The sequence below is a fragment of the Aptenodytes patagonicus genome, chromosome 4, assembly GCF_965638725.1.
Source record: "Aptenodytes patagonicus chromosome 4, bAptPat1.pri.cur, whole genome shotgun sequence".
In the NCBI taxonomy this organism is placed as follows: Eukaryota; Metazoa; Chordata; class Aves; order Sphenisciformes; family Spheniscidae; genus Aptenodytes; species Aptenodytes patagonicus.
The window spans coordinates 42,495,987-42,518,421 of record NC_134952.1 but is presented as its reverse complement, the minus strand read 5'-3'; the positions used below and the strand labels follow the sequence as shown (position 1 = coordinate 42,518,421).

The following is a 22,435-nucleotide window of genomic DNA, read 5'->3' as shown; positions in this document are numbered from 1 at the left end:
GAAAAATTTCTTTTCTTCAAGTGGAGAAGTCCTCATTTATCTCTGTCTTTCTCCAGTCAAGTTGATTTAAACTCCTTTATTGAAGTCCAGGTATCAGTGACATTGTAACTTCCTGTCTTGTAGACTATTGCTGAGTGAAAATACAAAACAAAGTCTCAGTCTTAAATGTGTGAGTTCAAACAAACTTAAAGAAAACTTGTCCAAATATAAGCCCAACGGTAAAGGATTTACCAGAAAGTAAAATAGTAACAGTGACACAAAACTTAATTGTATCAAGAATGCATACATGGGCAACTGGTGACAGCTGATGAGTCAGTCTTACTGTGGTTGCCATCACTTTTGTATGCAACTCACAGCTTCTTGGTGACAACTGTCACAACCTGACATATAGAGATATGCATCTACCGAAATATCATTGGGCCTTATTTATTCTTGTACAGAATTTTTTCGCTGAAAATGACAAGAGAGAGAACAAATTATCATTGGTCTGTCATGGATAGGTCCTGAGAAACTCCTCAGATGTCCACTTAGAGTCCCTGTGACTTCCTTACACTGTGTGTCAATTCATGTAACTGATTAATATGGAATTGATCTTCGTTAAATTGTTCCTATTTTTATTTATCCTTTTTGTCTGTTAAAAGACCAGCATAACCAATCTGGACTTCTGTAACCTTGCAATGAATTTGACAACCAAGCTAAGCCACAGCAGTTTTCAGCTGTAGAAACGTTTCATTTTTCCTTTCCATGTGCGTTTAGATGAGGTGTTCAGATTGAAGTAAAAGAATCCAAACAAGTGTGATCTACCGCAAAGATAGCCCAAAACCATTTCTCCTTATTGATAAAGCTGTTTGATGCTATTTGAGAAACTGGCATTTAAAGGAGGTTTTTTTAGAAGATTATGCAAAGAGTAACAGAGACAGAAATCAAGAAGATTCAAATCTTAACTCTTATTTTGTTTGTTCTAAATTCTTTGTAGTTTAGCTTCACTGTGAGACTGGAGTGCTTAAATGATGCTATAAGACATTCACAAAATGCCACCTAATCTGGTAGGCTCTTAAAGTCCTTTGACCTGTAAATTCTGCGGCAGTATACACACACACACGGTAAAGTCCTAACAAAGTCGAACTGCTTAGCCCCTATTTTACAGCTAGACTGTGTCAAGCTATTCATAACCATTCCCACTAGCAAGGCTTAATATGTTGGCATGCTCAGATTGTGTCTAGCCTGGCCTAAGACTCAGGCAGGGAGGAAGTGACCGTCCTCCTTTCTCCACCATGTCAGACGTTCACCCAGATTGTGGGAAGGGCAACTCTGGGAGACTCGTAAGGACTTGCAATCACATCCTTACCTTACAGTAAGTCACTTGATCGGTAGGCCTTAAAGCATTCAGAGATGAGCGCTCTCATTTTGGTTGTGCTCCTCTACCTTTCTGTTGTAGTAAGGTGAGTTAAAGAGCAGCAGCTCACTGACATAATTTGCAGAGAAGAGTTATGTTCCTAGGAGGTTCTTCGCATAGGGCAACTTTTCATGCTGTTAGACAGACATAGAACGGGGATCTTCAGCTTACAAGAGCTCACTTATCTCATCTTGGACAGCCTGTATTTTTGCTCCAGGAACATGCTAAGTTAGCATGTTCTAAATAGGAATGTAAATGAGGTTTGCCTTTGTTGTGCAAGGTTGCACCAGACTAGCTTTCAGGACAGCAGCTTTACCTGACTGCATTCAATTCAAGTATGGGGATTAACTGCAATTTGAAGTTTTACTACTAGTCTGTACACAGTTACGTTAAAAGGAAGTGTGGTGATTACTGAGCTTGCATAGTGATAATAAGGATAAGAAACCCATGCTAACTGAAGTCAACAAACCTCTTTAAAACTAAAATGTTTGGATGCTGAGTGCTTGCTTCCTGGCAACTGGCAACTTGAGAAAGAGCTTCCTACTACTCCAGGACACAGAGTTCCTTGCAGGCATGTTCATCAACAGTCTCGAGATTTAGAGCTAGCAAATCAAGAGTTTATATTTTCCAAAGGGAACCTATTGAAATTCAAAGGGCTGCCTCATATGGGTTCAGTTTATGATAGCAATGTATAAACATGTTAAGGATAATATGTAGGCTCATTACAGGATCTGGCTAAAGATTTTTAGCATACGATGGTGTCCTGGTTTCGGCAGGGATAGAGTTAATTTCCTTTCTAGTAGCTGGTACAGTGTTTTGGATTTAGGATGAGAACAAAGTTGATAACGCACCCATGTTTTAGTTGTTGCTAGGTAGTGCTTACACTAGTCAAGGACTTTTTAGTTTTCCATGCTCTACCGACTGAGAAGGCTGGAGGTGCCCAAGAAGCTGGGAGGGGGCACAGCCAAACTGGCCAAAGGGACATTCCATACCATGTGACGTCATGCTCAGTACATAAACTGGGGAAAGCTGGCCGGGGGGGCCGCTGCTCGGGGACTGGCTGGGCATCGGTCAGCGGGTGGTGAGCAATTGCACTGTGCATCACTTGCTTTGTGTATTATTATATTATTATTATTATTATTATTGTTGTTGTTATTATTATTATTATTATTATTATTATTTTATTTCAAGTATTAAACTGTTTTTATCTCAACCCACGAGTTTTTCTCACTTGTGCTCTTCCAATTCTCTCCCCCATCCCACCGGGTGGGGGGGAGTGAGCGAGCGGCTGCGTGGTGCTTAGTTGCCGACTGAGATTAAACCACGACAAATGGAGAGAATGGTCTTGGAAAAACTGGGAACAGAGTTTTAAATAGATTTCTCTAAAGTGTCTTACCTGATACTTGGGGAATAGTGGGAAGAACTGTACTTTTTTTTTTTTAATGCAATGTTTTCATGGGTTTACACACACACACACACACACCCAAACCCAAACAGTGATAAAGGACTCATTGGAAAACAAAGGTTTTGACTGGTGAATGAGAATTTTGAGCTAGTGACCAGGTATAATATCAAGAGTTCTGTTGGACTCCTGTTTTATTGTTATAGTTATCTAAAGTAGAATGCAGTTCTTTTAACTTAGCCAAATAACTAAAGAGGAAACTCCAGCAGAGACTACTCTTAATGTTGCTGGAGTAAGTCTTTGCTGGAGTTACTTTGAATTTTTCTTTCCTAAGAGAATTCTTTTACTGTACTTTTACTGTATGGTTCTTTTTACGGTGTGGTTTTTAAATGTGAAAATAGCACTATCAGGTAAAGTGATTACAAGAAATAGTATGGTATTTTCTAGAATGGTCTTAAACTGCATTTGCATTATAGTAAATGAGTTGTACAGCATTTATGAGTGGAAAATATGCTAGAAAGATCACACCTATTTTCATGGTTTCGGCTTCTTAGTTTAATGTGCTTAATCATCTTTTGGCCTCATCTACAAAGTCTCATCACATAGTATTTTTACTTTTCAGGAGATTTCTATGTTACAGGGTTTCTGCCAGAAAGGTGGGATTGTCATTTAGATGTTGTCTAGAATTTGTTCTGGTTTTCTTTGTCCTACCCAGTTCCTGTATTCTTGAATTCTAATTTTTTGTAAAGTACTTTAGGTTTTCATGAAATTACAACAAAAGTCAACCTTATGTGGGGCACGGGCCATTTTTTAATAGGGATGTAAGTGTTGTGGTTTCTTATACTGCTTTAATTTTACTTGCTTTATCCCTGCAGGTTTTAACATATTTGCTTCACAGAGAGAAAGCACATAGAAACTTATCTTGCAGTGTCAGCTAAAAGTACTTTGTTTTTTCTGTATTTTGCTGTCTTTGTATTCAGATAAGCCTTATTAGTTCAGGGACATTTAGTTTGTGTGGATTAATAGAATTCAGGAAAGGAATTTTCAAATGAATCTTGAAAGCAAATCAGAGTACGAATCAGGCTTACTTAGATGCAGAGAATGTTCTGAGAAGAAACATTACCTTATGTTGATGATAATCAGATGTATATTGTCCTCCAGCTTATTACAGAGCGAATCTCAGCATTTTGCAGTTAGTGTTCTATAAAAAGAATATTACAAAACTTGATGATCTTGTTTTTATAAAGCAATAAGAACACCCTAGTGTCTCAATGTCATCCAGTGAGATGTTGCTTTATTGGTGGGATAAGAGGTTATGGGCAGCTGTGGAAATGCAGAATAGACTAAGCTTGTACTCCACTACGACATCTGCATATAAATTTGTGTGGATTAAGTTGCAGGAGGAATTTTAAAAACAAACAAAAATACAGAAAAATTTACCCCTAGCCTATTTAGACTCCATGACGCTGAATAACAATAAAATACATCTCTTCAGTCTCATCTATTCAGGATTTTTCCTTACAAGTCTTTTTTTTAATTTTATAATTTGGGTCAGCTAATTTAGTTAATTATAATTTGAATAAATTCTTACACAACAAAATAGGTAATTCTGTTTCTTGTAAAATGCCAACAAAAATAAACTTTGTGGGACATAAGCCAGAACTAGGTTTCATGGAACAGAAATAGTCTTAGATATGTCTATACGATGCGTGCAGAAAGCCACAAGTTGCCATAGCTATCGCATGAGCTGCATTGTTTCAGGTCAGCTCCACTTCATGGTTATGTGCTATGCTTTTGCACAGACTTACTAGCATGCCAGCACAGCGAAGCTTCCAGTCCAAAGGTAGTGCAAAACCAGCTATGAGATGGGGCAGAGCAAGCTCATGGCTGTTTGCCCCCATACATGCCCGTGTAAGACCTGACCCTAAAATTTAGGTAGGAATTGCTAGGTGACTAAGCAGGATGATGACAGCTGAAAATTCAGATGCTTTTCAAATGCAAAGTGAAATACATCAGAAGGAATAATTTGAACCATTCATGCACATTAGTAGGTTCTGGACTAACAGGGAAAAAAACATAGGTACCAATGTGAGCAGCTGAAGGAAAATTTCTGTTCAACATCCATCATTAATCAAAAACCCATGTGAAGATGCATAAAGAATATGAAGGAAATTGAGATATTCAACAGTCAGAAGACTGTATCTTACAGAGTCAGCAGGAGAGCAGGGTGCTTAATACTCTACAGTGTTTGCTCAACACTGTAATGAAGACAGCATACGTTTACCAGTATTTTTCCATGTTTTAAGACTGAGAAATTAGACCAGCTAAGCTTAAAAGTTGTGTGGACTATTGAATTTTTTTTGTTTAATTCTCCCCATTAGAAATATCATTCACTCAAAGCATGAAGAAATTAATGATTGCTTTTTTCTGCCGCACAGAACCTGAAGCGTGTGGCAGAGACATGGATGGATGAGTTTGCAGAGTACATTTACCAGCGACGGCCTGAGTACAGACATCTCTCAACTGGTGATATCTCTGCCCAGAAGGAACTTCGCAAGCACCTTAAATGTAAAGATTTCAAGTGGTTCATGGCTGCAGTGGCCTGGGATGTCCCCAAATATTACCCTCCTGTGGAGCCTCCACCTGCTGCCTGGGGGGAGGTAAGGAATACACAAATTAGATCAAATTTAAAGGAGTCTAACATTTTACATTACAGGAAGTTAAAGTTATGAGATTAGATTTAGCTCCTATGATAAGTAGTGTTATCAAGGGAGCACACAGTGATTGGAACAATCCCTGGACTAGCCATTAAAACGAGAGACCATCATGTCTTAGAACTATCGCTGTCCCTTATAATTCTTTACAACTTTGTGTGTACAGGCCATAAGATGCATGCACAACGAGGACAAGAATGTGGAAAAAAGTATATAGCACTCACTATTGCATGTCACAAGATGATTTTAGAAGCTGACAATCACCTTAGTAAAAAGGAGGTCTGAAGTCAAGACCTTCTTTTTTTTGCATATCCACTTATATACCTCCTCCTGTTCTTACAAGGACAATTGTATGTAGGTGGAGTTAGGTTTGCTGTTTTGCTCACACGTGCAAGTGTGACAAGCGAAGCCTGGATACTTTTCTTTTAAAAAGACTGGTTTTGCTTAGCTTGTGGTCTGCATTCTGTAGGTGCTGTCATGACCGAGTACCAGTAGCAGACAAATGCAATTTCTCATTTGAGGGGTGAGGGGAGGGAGAGACCACCAAAGAGAAGCCAATATCCGAGCATCACTCCAGAGCAGGGGGCGAGCAAACAGCCTGCTGGAACTCTCCACCCGTGATTAAGATATTCTGCATTCAGACCTCTCTGAAGAGCAGAACCATAGCACACCTTGCTTTGACAGTTTGTTTGGTGTAGAAGAAATGAAAACATGAAGAGTGCAAGGACAGGAAATTACTTCCGTAGCTGCGCTGAAAAATTGCAGTGGCCTTCTACCTCTAGGAACTAAAGCGGATTCACTCTGTGGAAAGGTGGCATGCAGAGGGCTTTTTCCTCTCAATTCATTAAGATTTATAAAGAAGGCTTTGCTCTTTCAGTGTATTGTGCTACTTTTTTAAAAACCATAGGAATATCTGTACTGTGAGTTCTGGCCTTCTCTGATTTTGCTGGAGATGTTGTTGGGGCTCTCAGACAACTACCTTTTATATTTGAAGCCAAAGGATGAAGTTGAAACCTTGACCAAAACATTTGGTAAGACCCCTCACACCCCTGCATATCCCCAGTGGTCAAGGCTGGACCATGCAGGGGATTTCTAAACATAGGTGCCTCTGCTATTCTTCAGAATTTCTTTTTTAAAAAAGCAAATTACCTCACTGCAAAACTTTAAAAATAACTTTCTGTGGTAGTAGCAGTCCTTAATTCTTCTTTGTAAGCTACCAGTTACAGATGTTCAAAGGAACTTCAATTTATATGTGTCTTACTGTTTGCTACTTCTTGGCAATAATTAATTCAATTCCTTTGTTGTTAATGTTTCTTGTATCTTTGATACTGCTGCCCACACTTTATGGGATTAATGTATACCAAGAGGCAATGAGTTTATCAGTAGAAGTCAGGCTGGATCGGGGTGCTGTGACTGCTGCTATGATTTTCCTTCATCATCTTCCACATGAATACATGTGCATCCTTGGAGGACTGTGATCATGGGATATGTAATTTCTCTGGCAAGCTGAACAATCCTTAGCTCAGTCAGAGGGTCTAAGTGGAAGAGATTGTGATGCAGATATTAATTTTTGTCACAGCAATATTAATACACTCTTTGCATAAAAGCAAGACTTTTTAAAAGTAAATCAAAGATCATAGCAGGGGTATCAAATCTGTACCTTAAAAGCACTTAATGAGTTCTTAGGAAAGAAGTGAAGACCGAAGGCTTTCTGTTTCCTCTAAAACATACTTTCTCTAAAATAGCAAGAGAGATTTCAGCCCTACTACTCTATTTTTTCCTGAGACTGTCACATTCCTGTGAAGTTTTAATTAATTTGTTGGCATTTGCAAGGAACTTAAACACACTTGAAGGTCAATGGCTGTCATAATTAGAAGCTGAAAGAGGAAAACAGACTGTATGTTACTGCTTTGTAAGAATCAAGCAGCTCTAGAAACCTTGCTGATTATACAAACCGAAAGTCTGTGCCAAGACCGACTGTCATGTAGTATCTTCTCTGCTTCCACTTGGAAAGACTTTTCATCTGCTTGCTTATGCTAGTCTGAGAAAGAATAAACAATGAGGTACTCAGACAATTTTTGGCTCCAGTATTTTGATATCTAGCTAGTAAAAGCATGTGGTGTGAAAGCAGACATCTCATAAACAGCCTCTGCACAACTCCTCTTTTTTTGCAAACACATTTATTTAAAATCTGACTCTTACGTTTCTTGACAAAATCTGTTCATGATGGAAAAGGAAATTTTTGCAAAACAAAAAACAATATTCTTTGCTACACTTGTCATGGCCTTATCTCTTCTGCTTGTTTGTGCCTTTTGTCCTTTGTAGCTGGCAGGGTGTACGTTTCCTTGATATTCTGTTCTGCCTTGTAGCATGTGAAATATGTGCAGTAAAGCAATGTAACAGCGAATCCAGACAGATTAACGTTAGTGAGACTGTCAGTTCTGTGTCTGGGTGAGATAACTGTCCTCTTTCCTCCCCCACTGTGCAAAAAAGGAAAGTTTTCAATTAGGTTTTGTTCTTATCCTTCTGAATATATTGGAAAGTACGCTACCAGTTGAAAAGCAGTAATACCCATTCCATTCTCTTTCTAAGACAGAATAATTTATTTGTAACGTGTATTTGAAATCCTGTTGAAGGAAGTTAAAACAATAGCTGCATTAGGTGAGATTCGGACACCAAATGTTTACTTAGGAAGTACTCATGAATCTACAAGCTGTGATCCAGCATGAATATATTGTGCGGATATCACAGCTTCCAACAATATCTTTGAAAACACATTTTACAGTAAATCAATCATATAATGTCAGCCATTGTCATTTGTTTTAGACTTCATGAGTCCTATAGTCAGGGTGATATGAAAAAAAAAAATTGTTTTACTCGGTCAAAAGGGAAATATTTAAGCTTGGTTTCATTTGCTGTTACATGAACTTGTTATTCAGTGATTTAATACACAGCAAGTCTCTCAGTCACTGCAGCAGTGCTAAGCTGTAGGTCCTGAAAATACTCCTTTCTCAGTCCCAAACTCATGGATTTTACAGAATCGTTTTACAGCACTAACATGAAAATGTCACCCATGAAGTTAAGTCAAGTAGCACATTTGAAAAAGGATTAAAGCCTAAGAACTCACTAACTTCTCTTTTGATTACTTTCTTTTTTTAAAGTGTCATCCTCATACCCTTAATGAGTCAATCTCAGCCTACCAAGTGTCTCACAGCTGTTGTACAAAAAGTGATATAACCAGCTATTCCCCACCCCGCACAGACCAAGTGCTGCACAGCTGGGCTGTTCAAATTCTCTCATCGGGATCAGTGTCGCACTGAATAACAGTCTCCTGTTTCTTCAGTGAGGTCTTTGGCTGTGCTTGACTTCTTTCAACTTCAACTTTTCCTTTTTATGGCTCACACAAAGGATAAATACTTTTTAAATTACTATGTATCAGTTGACAGGAAAGGTGGCTCATTTTTCCATATTTGATCTGTAGACGTTGATGGCCCTAGGGTTACCTGAGAATGTAAGCAGTGCATTAAAACTGGTTTTAAGTGCTGCTCAAACAAAAAAAGCAACATAAATGAACATTGCTAATGTCTTCTGAGAGCTACAGCCGCTTTCTTATTTGAGGCATTAAATCAGATGTATGTAAAGTATTATATAAACTGATAGCACCAAGATGCCTCTCTCATTGCTCTGTTGGGGCACCCTAAGGATAGTCCCAGCACCATCTCCACATTCATCGTTCTAACAGATGACCATATTGAACATAAAGCTGTCTTTAGATTGCTGTGCTTTCCCACTTTTTGCTTTTGGTGCAGAGTTTTGTGCTGTGATGAGCATGCAGGGTAGCTCCCAGGACCCCTGGGTGTGCCTCTCCCTCTCTGACTTGCCCCCCTCTGCCTCCAGGAAGGCTGAAGTGACCCTGGGTGACAGCCTGGCTCCGGTGCAGGCAGGGCAAGGCTGCTGGAGCCAGGACATCACCCACTACCTCAACAGCAAATCTTGCAGGAACTCATATTTGCCTGTGAACAAAGTTGTAGAGTTTTAGAATTATCAAAGAAAATTGGACAATATAACCGCTGGACCCTGGGAAGCTTTAATTTCCCTCTGTAATTTCTTTTTCAGCCTAAAATGCATTCCCTTAAAAGGAAGGGGGAAATTCACTTTGCTTTAAAGTGTAGGGGTGTGGGGGAATGTTGTCTTGGTTTTTTCTTCGTTTAATATGGAGCATGCAAGTGTGTCATTACACAGCTACCACCACAATGTTCAAAAATCTCAAAATTAATCCTAGTAGGCAGTATCAATGGCCTGCGACCCTTCATTTTCCTCAGAAGACTGTAATCTTGTGACAAGAAGATTATCATGGTAATCAACACATCTATAGCTTTCCAGTTTCCATTCCATGCTTGTGTACTAATGGCAGATACGATGTTTTTGAGAGTGCAGTGCTTAATCTGCCTCTCCCATGGAGAGCTTATTAAATCATATAACTGCTGGCTTTCTGCAAAACTCCAACATTAATTTAGCCAGAGGTCAAGTTATCTGGGAGACCATATATTCTGCAATATGTAAACACTGTTTGGGAACCCCTGATTTTTTTTTTTCCTTTTTTGATAGGTGTCCAAAAATCTCTTCTTTTTTTTTTTCTTGAACACCTGTCTATCAAATCAGCAGCTTCAAATGTCAAGAGGTAACAGTGTCTTCTTCAAACCTAAGATCTAGGCTTTCAGGCCTTCTGTCCTCCTGTGTTCCAGCTCCTATTTTACATCACGTTCCTCTTTCCCCATCGCTGTGTCAGCAAGCAAAGCTACTTCTTTCTCAAGGCCTGGCCTACTCTGGAGAAAAGTGTTTTTAACACGGGCTGGCTAACTTAGAGAAAGCAAGCTTTAACGTAAGTTAACTGCTTTTCATAATACCCAAGGATTACTGTATTTAGGCTTACCCAGTGATTTCTCCTTATAGCTTGCTGCCTCATTTAAAGCACAGAAGTTAGCTGCCACACCAGCACAAGTCCCACTCAGCTGACACGTCTTTGTTCCCAAGCGTTGGTGCAGCACTGAGAAGCCTGTACGTCCTTGCTTGGACACCTCCAGTGTAGAAGAGGGAGAAAACAGACCCCTTAGAGTTTGTATTCTCTGTGCTTTTATGCCTCATCTGCTCTCTGTAAGGACTACAGGGCCCAGTCAAAGGTAACTTCCTTCTGTCGATGATAACTTCCTTCTCCAAGTGGTAGAGGAGCCAACGAGGAGAGGTGCTATGCTGGACCTTGTTCTCACCAACAAGGAGGGGCTCGTGGGGAATGTGAAGCTCAAGGGCACCCTGGGCTGCAGTGACCACGAAATGGTGGAGTCCAAGAGCCTTAGGGCACCGAGGAGGGCGCACAGCAAGCTCACTACCCTGGCCTTCAGGAGAGCAGACTTTGGCCTCTTCAGGGATCTGCTTGGTAGAGTGCTGTGGGACAAAGGCCTGGAGGGAAGAGGGGCCCAAGAAAGCTGGGTAATATTCAAGGATCACCTCCTCCAAGCTCAGGAGCGATGCATCCCAACAAAGAGGAAGCCAGGCAAAAACGCCAGGAGGCCTGCATGGATGAACAAGGAGCTCCCGGACAAACTCAAACACAAAAAGGAAGCCTACAGAGGGTGGAAGCAGGGACAGTACCCTGGGAGGAGTACAGAGAAATTGTGCGAGCAGCCAGGAATCAGGTTAGGAAAGCTAAAGCCCTGATAGAATTAAATCTGGCCAGGGACGTCAAGGGCAACAAGAAAAGATTCTATAAGTATGTCAGGGATAAAAGGAAGACGAGGGAAAATGTGGGCCCTCTACAGAACGAAACAGGAGACCTGGTTACATGGGACACGGAGAAGGCAGAGGTACTCAATGACTTTTTTGTCTCGGTCTTCACTGGCAAGTGCTCGAGCCTCACCGCCCCAGCCACAGAAGCCAAAGGTGGGGACTGGGAGAATGAAGAGCCGCCCACTGTGGGAGAAGATCAGGTTTGAGACCATCTAAGGCACCTGAAGGTGCACCAGTCCATGGGACCAGATGAGATCCATCCGTGGGTCCTGAAGGAACTGGCGGATGAAGTTGCTAAGCCACTATCCATCCTATTTGAGAAGTCGTGGCAGTCCGGTGAAGTTCCCACTGACTGGAAAAGGGGAAACATGACCCCCATTTTTAAAAAGGGAAAAAAGGAAGACACGGGGAACTACAGGCCAGTCAGTTTCACCTCTGTGCCTGGGAAGATCATGGAACAGATCCTCCTGGAAGCTATGCTAAGGCACATGGAGGACAGGGAGGTGATTCGAGACAGCCAGCATGGCTTCACCAAGGGCAAGTCCTGCCTGACCGACCTAGTGGCCTTCAATGATGGAGTGATTGCATCAGTGGACATGGGAAGGGCTACAGATGTCGTCTGTCTGGACTTCTGTAAGGCCTTTGACACGGTGCCCCACAACATCCTTCTCTCTAAACTGGAGAGGTATGGATTTGATGGGTGGACTGTCCGGTGGGTGAGGAATTGGTTGGATGGCCGCATCCAGAGGGTAGTGGTCAATGGCTCAATGTCCAGATGGAGACTGGTGATGAGTGGCATCCCACAGGGGTCCGTATTGGGACCGGTACTGTTTAATATTTTCATCAATGACATAGACAGTGGGATCGAGTGCACCCTCAGCAAGTTTGCAGACGACACCAAGCTGAGTGGTACGGTCAACACACCTGAGGGACGGGATGCCATCCAGAGGGACCTGGACAAGCTCAAGAAGTGGGCCTGTGTGAACCTCATGAGGTTTAACAAGGCCAAGTGCAAGGTCCTGCACCTGGGTCGGGGCAACCCCCAGTATCAATCCAGGCTGGGGGATGAAGGGATTGAGAGTAGCCCTGACGAGAAGGACTTGGGGGTACTGGTGGGTGAAAAGCTGGACATGAGCCAGCAATGTGCGCTCGCAGCCCAGAAGGCCAATCGTATCCTGGGCTGCATCAAAAGAAGCGTGGCCAGCAGGTCGAGGGAGGGGATTCTGCCCCTCTACTCTGCTCTGGCGAGACCCCACCTGGAGTCCTGTGTCCAGCTCTGGAGCCCTCAGCATAAGAAAAAAATGGACCTGTTGGAGCAGGTCCAGAAGAGGGCCACGAAAATGATCAGGGGGATGGAACACCTCTCCTGTGAAGAAAGGCTGAGAGAGTTGGGGTTGTTCAGCCTCGAGAAGAGAAGGCTTCGGGGAGACCTTATTGCAGCCTGTCAGTACTTAAAGGGGGCTTATAAAAAAGATGGCGGCAGACTTTTTAGCAGGGCCTGTTGCGACAGGACAAGGGGGAATGGCTTTAAACTAAAAGGGGGTAGATTTAGACTAGATCTAAGGAAGAAATTTTTTACGCTGAGGGTGGTGAAGCACTGGCACAGGTTGCCCAGAGAGGTGGTGGATGCCCCATCCCTGGAAACATTCCAGGTCAGGTTGGACGGGGCTCTGAGCAACCTGATCTAGTTGAAGATGTCCCTGCCCAGGGCAGGGGGGTTGGACTAGATGACCTTTAGAGGTCCCTTCCAACCTAAACGATTCTATGATGCTGTGATTCTATGATTCATAGTCTTAGTATCTGTGTCCCAACACGTGTTAGGATGGCATTTCAGGAATTAAATATGCATAATGACTTACATATAGTGTCCCATGCTTTTTTTGGAATTTCTTTGATTGTAAACCAGCCTTTAAGATCACTGCTAACCATCCTGGTTAGTCCATACAGACTCCTCGAAAGCATGCTTTTCGCATACACTTACCTGTGTGTACAAATGTCATTATATAAAGTTGAGCAAATAAGCATTGTATGTAGCAACTCAATGCCCTACCTGCATGGGTGATAAAATCTGTCTCCTGTTCATCCCCAGTCTCTACAATTGCACAAATAGAAATGTTGAAAATGTGAGCGTATTAGGAGTCCTATCTACTTCTTTGTTAGTTGTAACTCATAACCTTAAAAATTCAAAATCCATTGTGTGAGTGCCTGGAGACAAGGCAGTTCAAATGCATATTGATGCATAAATGAGAAAAAAGACTCTCCTTGCTGTGCTTCTGTTTTCCTTCCTTCTTCCATGAAAGCATCTTAGGGGATTTGCAGGCCATGTGGTGCTGGTGCTCGGCAGAACATTCCCCATGGCTCTGGCAGCAGCACGATGGCTCAGTTCAATTTCTAGCAACTGCCAAGGCCACACAGAAACACCAGAAAACAAAAGCACAGACTTGACTGAAATGCCTGTATTACAAAAAAACGAAAAGCAAACCACGACCTCTCTGCAGTTGAAAGGAAGGATAAAACAAAAAGAAAGGATGAGCTAACATGTAAGCTGCAACAAACCAGAGGAAAAACTACCTCAAGGAAACCTTTCAGGAGCAGAGGGAAGAGGAGAGGAAATGAACAGGGGAGACACTTCCCAGCAGTGAAGGAACAAAATGTAGCTTCAGCTCAAACCTTTCCCAGAAATGCATAGAACAAATTTACCGCATAGTCCAAATGACTGAGAACAGGGAGCGATGCCATCGAGACAAAATTATGCAAGCCCTTCAATCCAATAAGCATTCATTGGATGTGGAGTGTATTCACTGTCATTTTACAATTCTGAATCACATAAATACACTCCAATTATTAATGGCGATTGTTAGCAGCTCCATTTTAATTAGCTCGCATGCACTAAGAGCAGAACTGATGTATCATTTAATTTTTTATTAGGCCAGTAATCTTTATTTATACAGTGTAAATTTAACTGCCCTGAGAATTGATTGAACACTCTCGAAAAAATTATACTTGGAGTAGGTATTTCACATGAAACTTTAAAAATACACAATTAAAATCTATTCCCCTCATTATTCTTTCCTGTGTCTTTTGCTGGGTGATATGAAAATGAAGGCGGGGTTGTTGAGAACTAATTACCTTTCATCCTTTTTTTCAGTTAACGTGACCCTTTGTACTGTGGGGCTCAGTGCTGGGTTTCTGCATCTGGTTGTGCGTATGAAATGCTGGTGTTTTACCTCATCTATAGCAATTTTTATTGTATCGAAATAAGAAAAATAGCCTAGAACTGGGCTTGTCCAAGTTTTAGAAGAATAATTCTCTGAGCGCTGGTGAAGGTTCAAAGGTTCTTGGAGCCAACCACTCAAACTGATGCTCCCATCATTTGCCCAAGCTGCTCGTTTCTTGGCTAAGCAAATGCAGCTCCTAAAACCTTTCCTCAAGGTGACGTTTTTTACATTTTCTCCAGTTCCTGTTGCTTTCCCATCTGTCTAAATCTTTCTTAGAACATGGTGAATAGACTCGATTCCAGTCCTCCAGAACGAGAAAAAGAGCAGAGTAGCTCTCCCCTGTGCCTTACAAGCATGAGAATTGCCCCTCCTTGCAGTGTTTTGTGCTGTGCTGGGAAGTTTTCCATCCCTTGTTTTTGTGTGTGAGGTATGCAGTATTTGAGAGTGACAATGTTTACATTTGTCTAATGTAATACAGCAACAACAGTGACTTCTAAAATATTTCCCATGGAAAAATACAAATGTCAACTCGACTGTATCTCCATTCAGCATCTAACTTTTCTTTTCTTTAAATAAGGATCAAAGTAGTGGCCAGAATGTCAAAATGTGCACCTGCTTTCTATATATTACACATAGAGAATTTGTGCACATCTCCATGCATGTGCACAGACTTTGGTTATGCAGTTTCTGTGTATGTCATTGACAGGGGAAGTTTTTTAAGAAATCCTCCTCATTCTGGACGTGTCTAAAGGATTTTTAAATACCCCAACTAAGGTACTCAAGGAGGAATGTGCATGTATTTGCAAAATAAATTTGGGGTTTTCCTCTTTTTGGTGGCAGTGGGCAACCCACTCCTTTTCAACCCAGTCTTCCAGATAAATATACATGGCAGCAGTGGTACATAACTGGTATGACTGATAGTCATAGATTAATTATTACTCAGTTGCTTCAGTCAAAAATGAGATTTTCCTTTTAAGAATAAGTTACAATGTGGAGTGTTTACAGAAGGCATGCAGGCAGCACAAGGAACCTCCATGGGTAAGCACAGTTTCAGTACAAATTTGTTAAGTACTTTTCAGTTTTATGCACTTTGAGCCCTAGTGTGTGACCTTCTCTACAACAGTGTCATTGTGTCAAAGTAAGAACAAACATTGGAATAGAGCGTGCCTGAGTTTTCAAGAAATATTGCTCCAAAGCCCGTGAGAGACTCATACGGAAATAATTTCCTCTTAATACAGTTGATCTCTCTTGCTCTGGTAGGAGGGAAGAAGCAGTCAGACCAAGTTTTGAACTTCTCAGACTTTTTTCCCTCTTAGTTTCTTTGCATGAAAATCTTTCATACAGACCTACCTTTCATTGATTAAGCAGAATATTTCAAACTTTGCTGCTTCTAAAGCTGTTCACAAAAAGAATAGTTCATTCCAGGATGTGGCTCTCTACCCTGTAAAAAGTAAGTTCCACCAGTTTTATATAACTAATGGTCAGTCTCAAGCCCTTCAGTTTCTAACTAAGAGAGCTAAACTGCTCACCCCCGTAATGTTGGAAGCGCTATTCTGCGGCCTGGTTTAACGTGAAATGTTGCTGCTTGGTTTTGCAGATTCGAAACGTGGCAGCCAACCTCTGTGTGGACAGTAAACACGGAGCCACAGGGACTGAGCTGAGGCTAGACACCTGTGTGAAGGACGGCTCAGAACGGACGTGGTCACACGAACAGGTATTTTATCGGTGGAAAGAGAAATGCAGTGTAAAATTGTTGCTTCTCTTTTCCAGTTTCCAAACATTTCTCTGAGGGCTGCTCCTTTTCCTAAGGCAAAGCAGGGTGTAGAAATAATTTGTGAATGATTGCTGACCTTAATGGCTTTTACAAAGTGCTCTTTAACATAACCTCAGAAATTCCAACGACCACCTGGGCTGTATAGTCGTCTTAATTTCCCAAAGGAATTGCAATGCCCAAAGAGCTTTTGGGTGCCCCTTTCTCCCCCGCTGTGTCATGAAAACATGTTGATTTTGGTTCAGTTACCGGAAAATATTTTAAATATAGTACCTGGGCTTGTAAAGCTCCAGTGGTTGTCTGCTTTCATCTCAATAAGCTCAATAAACGGTTATATTTTAAATTAATACGAGATATAAGCGAGATAAATGGGTAAAAGCTAGAAAGGAAGAGTTTCACAAAGACAAGGGATGATAAAGACTCAAAAAAAGCTTTTATCTAGGCTGGTTAGGTAGAAAAACATTACCTTTCAGGAGTACGGAGGAAAAGAGCTCTGATTTGTACTCATTGTGGCTGTGAGTGCCTTAGGAAAGGGATCATGACCCACAGGCTGTGGGTCTGGCCAGAGTGAGCAAAGAGAATCCAGATGAAAAGTACAACCTAACCATTTATTAACAATTTTAGTGAACGTGCCTTTCACAGGGCAAGGTCCCAGATTAGAAAAACTTCCCAATGCTGAGGAGAAAAATTGACCTGGTAGTCACACATGGCACTTTGTAAAAGCTTAAAAGCTCATGAGAGAGGAGTTCTGAGGTGTATTTGAAGTGCTGAGGTCAAGAAATCATTCTCTGAGGATACTGAGAAATGCAGGGGGAGAGGTGCAAGCGAATGAAACGGAGAAGCTGAAGGATGATCACAATTTAGGTAAGTGCCAACACGGGAAAAAGAAAGTTGCTGAAAGAAGGCTTCTTCACGTAGCTACCAAAGCTGTAGCACAGTGATAGGATGCCAAGACGAGATAAATATAATCCCCTTTTGTTTACGAAAGACATCCAGTACTTCAAGCAATTAATTGAAGGAAGTTTTATGGTCCAGACTAGATCATCACAGTGCTCTCTGGCTTTAAAATCTGCAAACCTGAAGAGCTCCAAACCCTCCTCAAGAAGGGAGGGAGTCCTGAGGCTGCCAGAGATATGAGAGAAAGGAGGGAAGAAAACTGGATGAAAAGGTGAGAGAAGAAAAAAATTTAGCAGGGAAAGCAGAGAAAAGGGAGACTTGAAATATCCTTTGAAAGAGTAAGTGCTTGTGAGGAAGGGGAAGGGACGCAAAGGGAGAAGGATGGGGAGGAATCTGTGTTTCAGTGCACTCCGGTGCATTGCGACGTTTGGGATCAGACTCGATGTAAAGGTCTCATTCTATAGTAATAATGAAAAGTGACTTCATTAAAATAAATAGGGTTAAGTTAGCACGAAAGAAGTTCAGCCGACCAGCTCCTCAGAGCGCAGAACCAGAACTAGGAAGCCTCAAGCGTATCCGCGCTTGACGTGCGCTCCAGGGACAGCATGAATTGTTTCTGCCGGGCGGGCGTGGAACAGCGCATACCTTCTCCCTGCAGGGACGCCGCTCCCACCGGAGCGGTACGGTTGCATCGGGAAGGGTCTGCCAAGACCCAAGCCAAGCCACTTCATCCAGTTGGCTGAACAGTTCGGTGATTTCTCAGGGCTGCCGAGGAGGGGCGGGGGCGATGCCCGTGGCCGGGCGTTCCCCCTCCTGCGGCTGCTGCAGGCCTGCAAGGCGGCAGCCGGGCAGCAGAGGGCAGCTCCGGACCAGCGGAACGCACGTCCCCCCGACGGCAGCCTAACGAACGAGCAGCGGTTGCACTGCTCGACCCTCCAAGCAGCCTCGTCTCTTTGGTCTCGACTCGTCTGTTGGGGTTTTTTGTGCGGGTTTTTTCCCCCGGAGGGAGCACCGCGTTCGAAGGTGGCTCTTCCCACTGACAGGAACACAGTTACCGATAGTTTATCCACTCGTCAATCAAAATCCTAGAAGTCATGCGAGAAGGGGTAAAGAATCTTTAGAGGATAATTAGGGCAATAAATAAATAAAGTCATAATGTATTTATAGATATAAATAACATATATAAAAATATAATGGAATTTGTTATAATGAAGAAATAAATGTAAGTAAACTTTCTCCTAGAAAGGAACTTTATTTTCTAAAACTAGAAAATAGGCGTTTTGGAAGAAAGATGATTTTGTGTCTTACCTTACCAGATAAAGACCTGGCATAACATCTACTACTGTATTGCAGGACAACTTTTTATTTGCATAATTTTAGTAGTGGTAATATCCTATTGGTTTCTGGATTAGTTTAGAAACAAAGAGAAACTAATTTTACTCAAGTATTCAGACTCCTGGTAGGAGACACGTTCATCTGGCTGATAGATTTCAAGGGTGAGTTTATGCAAGCTACAGATGTTAAAGATACCAGTTGAGAAAGAAAGAATTACAGAAACTTATAAACTAAAAGATGAAGTGAACGAGGTAGTAGACCTGGCTAAAACTCAGAATTTCTATCTCATAGGAAATTACAGTATATGCAAAATATTTCATCCAGAGGAGAACTTTCAGTTTTCCTCTAGAAAAGAAATTCTGAAAATTCTTAATTTTAGAGGGTCAAAACATTTTGGTGATGCAGGGCTTGGGGGATTTTTTTCAGAAACAAGATAGCATCCTTTTCCCCCTTTTTCCTGAAGTTTCCCTCAGCTCACATGAGGGGAACCATGTGCACTGTGTTAGCACCTGGGCTTCCACTACTCCAGCCATAGCCAACACCTCCGTGCCCTGTAACCCCCCCCAGCAACCTGCAGGGCAAAATCTCAAGTTCCAACTTGGCAAGCAAAATCTCTCTCTGTGTTGGTGACAGTTGATAGAAGTTAAAAAATTCCTACAAAAGCATGTTTTAGATTGGTATATTTTGGCAGAAATTTCTTGACTAGCTCTCCGTACTCAATCCCAAAGGCTCCCAAACGGTCAGGAACATTACCTGTAGTGCATGTAAGACCACAGTCTAATGAAACATCTCCCGAGGAGGACAGATATGATCTTCCACTTGCACCACAGTAAGCTATGGAGATTAACTTTGTTCAGGAGTGTTTGGGAACAACTGCCAAACACCTGACCAACCCTCAGAGAGCTCCTCTTTATTGCTTGTATCTTGAGTTTGTTTTGATTTCTAGTAGTTTCTACTGCCAGTAGAAACTAGCAGTATTAATGAAAATATCAAGCATTTTATTATCATATTTCAAATAGCATGGATTGACACTGAGCTGGTCTTGTAACTTCTGGTATAAATTTACAGAGAGTTCAGTGGCAAAATATAGTAGCTTGATGTGATCAGTGCAGCATGTGTCAGTGCTGACTCTAGACAGAGATACGATCCTCTGTGCCACTTGATTCATGTCACATTACAAGGTCGGGAATTAAAAGCGGACAGTCTCAGCAGCCGTGCAGGGGGGTGCAGCCCTTTAGCAGCCCCCAGGAGAAGGAGGAGACCTTCCACACTAGGGCTGTACAAGCCCCAGTGGGCAAACAGCAGACAAAAGGTCTGTGGGGCACTTGCAGGCTTTCTGGTGAATGGGAGAAGGGTGGGAAGCGAGGATGAGTGTCACTGTGGTTTCTGGAAACTTCCCCAGAATTAAAAAACAGAGGGGAAGGAAAGGAGCAGGAGGATGGCATGTCGCGGCATTCTTCCACCTCTGTCTTCCCAGAGCTAACTTCTGGCTTCAGGGGAAAGTGGGGCTCCGCTGGGCTGATAACCAGTAGCAAAGGAAAATGACAGGCATCACTCTCTCCTCAAGTCCCCCAGCCTGGCCAGGGAGTAGGTGGACAGGCATCGTCTCTAACATGGCCCAACAAGTAGCCATACAGCCTGCCCAGCTCTTTCTTCTCTACTTGGAGGTATAGTTCAAGTCAGAGCCCGGTTCTGACACATGGCGTTTCCTCTTTGTGCCGGGCACATGTTGTCTGCTCAAATCTAACGCCGCAGTCAAAGCACAATGCCAGCTGACAGACCCCAGCCAGGCAGCGAGTAACTAAACAACGTTGTCAGACTGGAAAGCATTAATGGCATCAAAAGGGCCTTTGTCCTATAGATAGTCCCAAGCCAACGGCTGTATGAGGCAATCATTTTTCAGGCCCTGTGCCAATTATAAACGAAGCTGACAAGCTGTATTTTCCCCAGTTACTGCGTGACAGGGCTAGGCTGCATGAAAAGCTAAAGCATGAGGGCCGAGGGGTTGCTTGGTTGCAAATGCAGAGGATGGGGCCATGTTTTACAGGCTCTGTGGTATGAGAGAAGGTGGAGGATACTGAGCATCCACCGAGCCAGGACAGAGGGTTTCTTGGGTCCAGCAGGGAGCAGTGAACAGCAGCCCCGCAGACTGAAGGTGAAGAGCCAGCCTGCTGTTTGTTAATAATGCATCTGGAAATTTAGGTGCAGCCTTGTTTCAAATCAACAAGCAGGCAGGAATGAATGAAGGGTATGCTTAGGTTAAAGGAACAACAAAATCCGAAGTGACAGGTGGTGGCAAAGCGGAGCATTATGTACTCAAGACTTCAGCTAATAACATGTAGCATTGTCGCACGTTATGCAGAGGAAAGATAATTTTTATATCAGCCAGATTTAGCGTTAACTAGAGAGAATTTGCTGTATAATGGAGGATAGCACAGAATGATGAGACTGGAAGGATCATAGGCCTTCAAATTTTATCTGTAAGTACAAGATTTTAGTATTAATTGGGTGTATAGAGAAGTATAACCTTTTTTCTGATCAATTTTTTTCTCTTCTCCCTCCTAGTCCTAAAACTGTGTTTCTGTCCCAACAAGGTTGATTTTATAATAGCGTCACTAGGGAGAAGACGTACTTGTTGATTTTAAAATGAAACTGTTTTACAAAACAGGAAGCTAAGAAAGAGGAAGAAGAATCTGTGCTAGTCTAAACATTGCGATCTAGTATTACACAGATCCTGGTTTTCAGTGGAAGGGAATAAAAAACCCCTATCTGTTACCATGTCTTGACTTTCAAACAGGACATGGCACTGGCGGTCTTCAGAAACCACACAGGAGTGGAAAGGGCAAAGGGATACCCTGGATCAGTATGATCTGATTTAAAAGCTGGCTTGAGCTCTTTCAGGTGTACCAATGCATTCAGTGGGGTAGTAGTCCTCAGGCCAAGGTCCAGAGAGCAGCAGGAACTGGCCCTTCAGCTCACCAGTCATGCACAGAATGAGAAATTTGGAGAGCCACCTACTGGGAAAGATGAGGAAGGTCCTGCAAGAGGATCTTTCTCTTGTAGTAGTGATGAGAGTGAGAATATCGCAGAACCACTGTTCCATGCCATTGCTGTAGGTATTTGTTATTCATCGCTTTGAGCTCTAGGTTTATTACTTAGCTGTAGAAAGGTAAAGGGTAAGAGAAAGGAAATGGCTTTTGTTGTTTTTTCCTTATAGGAAAATCATATCAGGCTTCTCTTTTTCTAAAGAAGCAGCAGTGTAGCTTTTTTCTGTACCAAATCTTACTTCTCAGTTTGCTTGTGAAATATGTTATCTTTGTAGGGAGTCCATGATGCTGCTTCCAAGAAACATGAAGAAGAATGGAAAAAGACTTAACCTTTTAAAAAGCAGGAATTGGTTTGAAAATAAAGTTAAAGCTGTCCACTGCATTTTACTGCAGATAAATGAAAAACGCACTCTGGGGGAAAGAAGAAATAAGCAGGACACAGGGGCAGACTAAGAAAACGCTGTCTAGAAAACCTATAATACAGAAGTAAATTGGGAGTGACAGCAGCTAACTGAGAGAACAAGGGCTTACAGTGAGACACACACGAAAAAAGGCAAATATTCAGATATATGCTTGTATTTTGTGCCTGCAGGCCGAGGAAAACAGTAGCACCTCTCAAATGTGGCATTTGGAGGATGGTACAGCATTGAAGATGAGTATTTTTAAAAGCTGTATCTTTCATGAAGACCATGGAAAGAAGATAGCTATCATAACGAAAGGGTTAAAATCTGGGAAATGCAACAGAAGTATTCAGGATCAGACCCATACGACACCAAGCTTCAGTCTGGATTTGTAGATACTGGTTCTGTCAGGGAATGTACACACTGCAGGAAGCGGGGTGCTAGGACCGAAACGACCCTGAGATGAGGTA

At 42.2% G+C, this 22,435-nt stretch overlaps 1 protein-coding gene across 1 annotated transcript in view; it reads left to right on the top strand.

Annotated features, from left to right (window-relative positions):
* Positions 1-22,435, top strand: part of GALNTL6 (polypeptide N-acetylgalactosaminyltransferase like 6) — a 507,998-nt gene that overhangs the window by 478,019 nt on the left and 7,544 nt on the right. The window contains exons 9-10 of the mRNA XM_076336517.1: positions 5,237-5,458; positions 16,112-16,228. Coding sequence (XP_076192632.1) covers positions 5,237-5,458; positions 16,112-16,228 — 339 coding nt within the window. The remainder of the gene's footprint in view (positions 1-5,236; positions 5,459-16,111; positions 16,229-22,435) is intronic.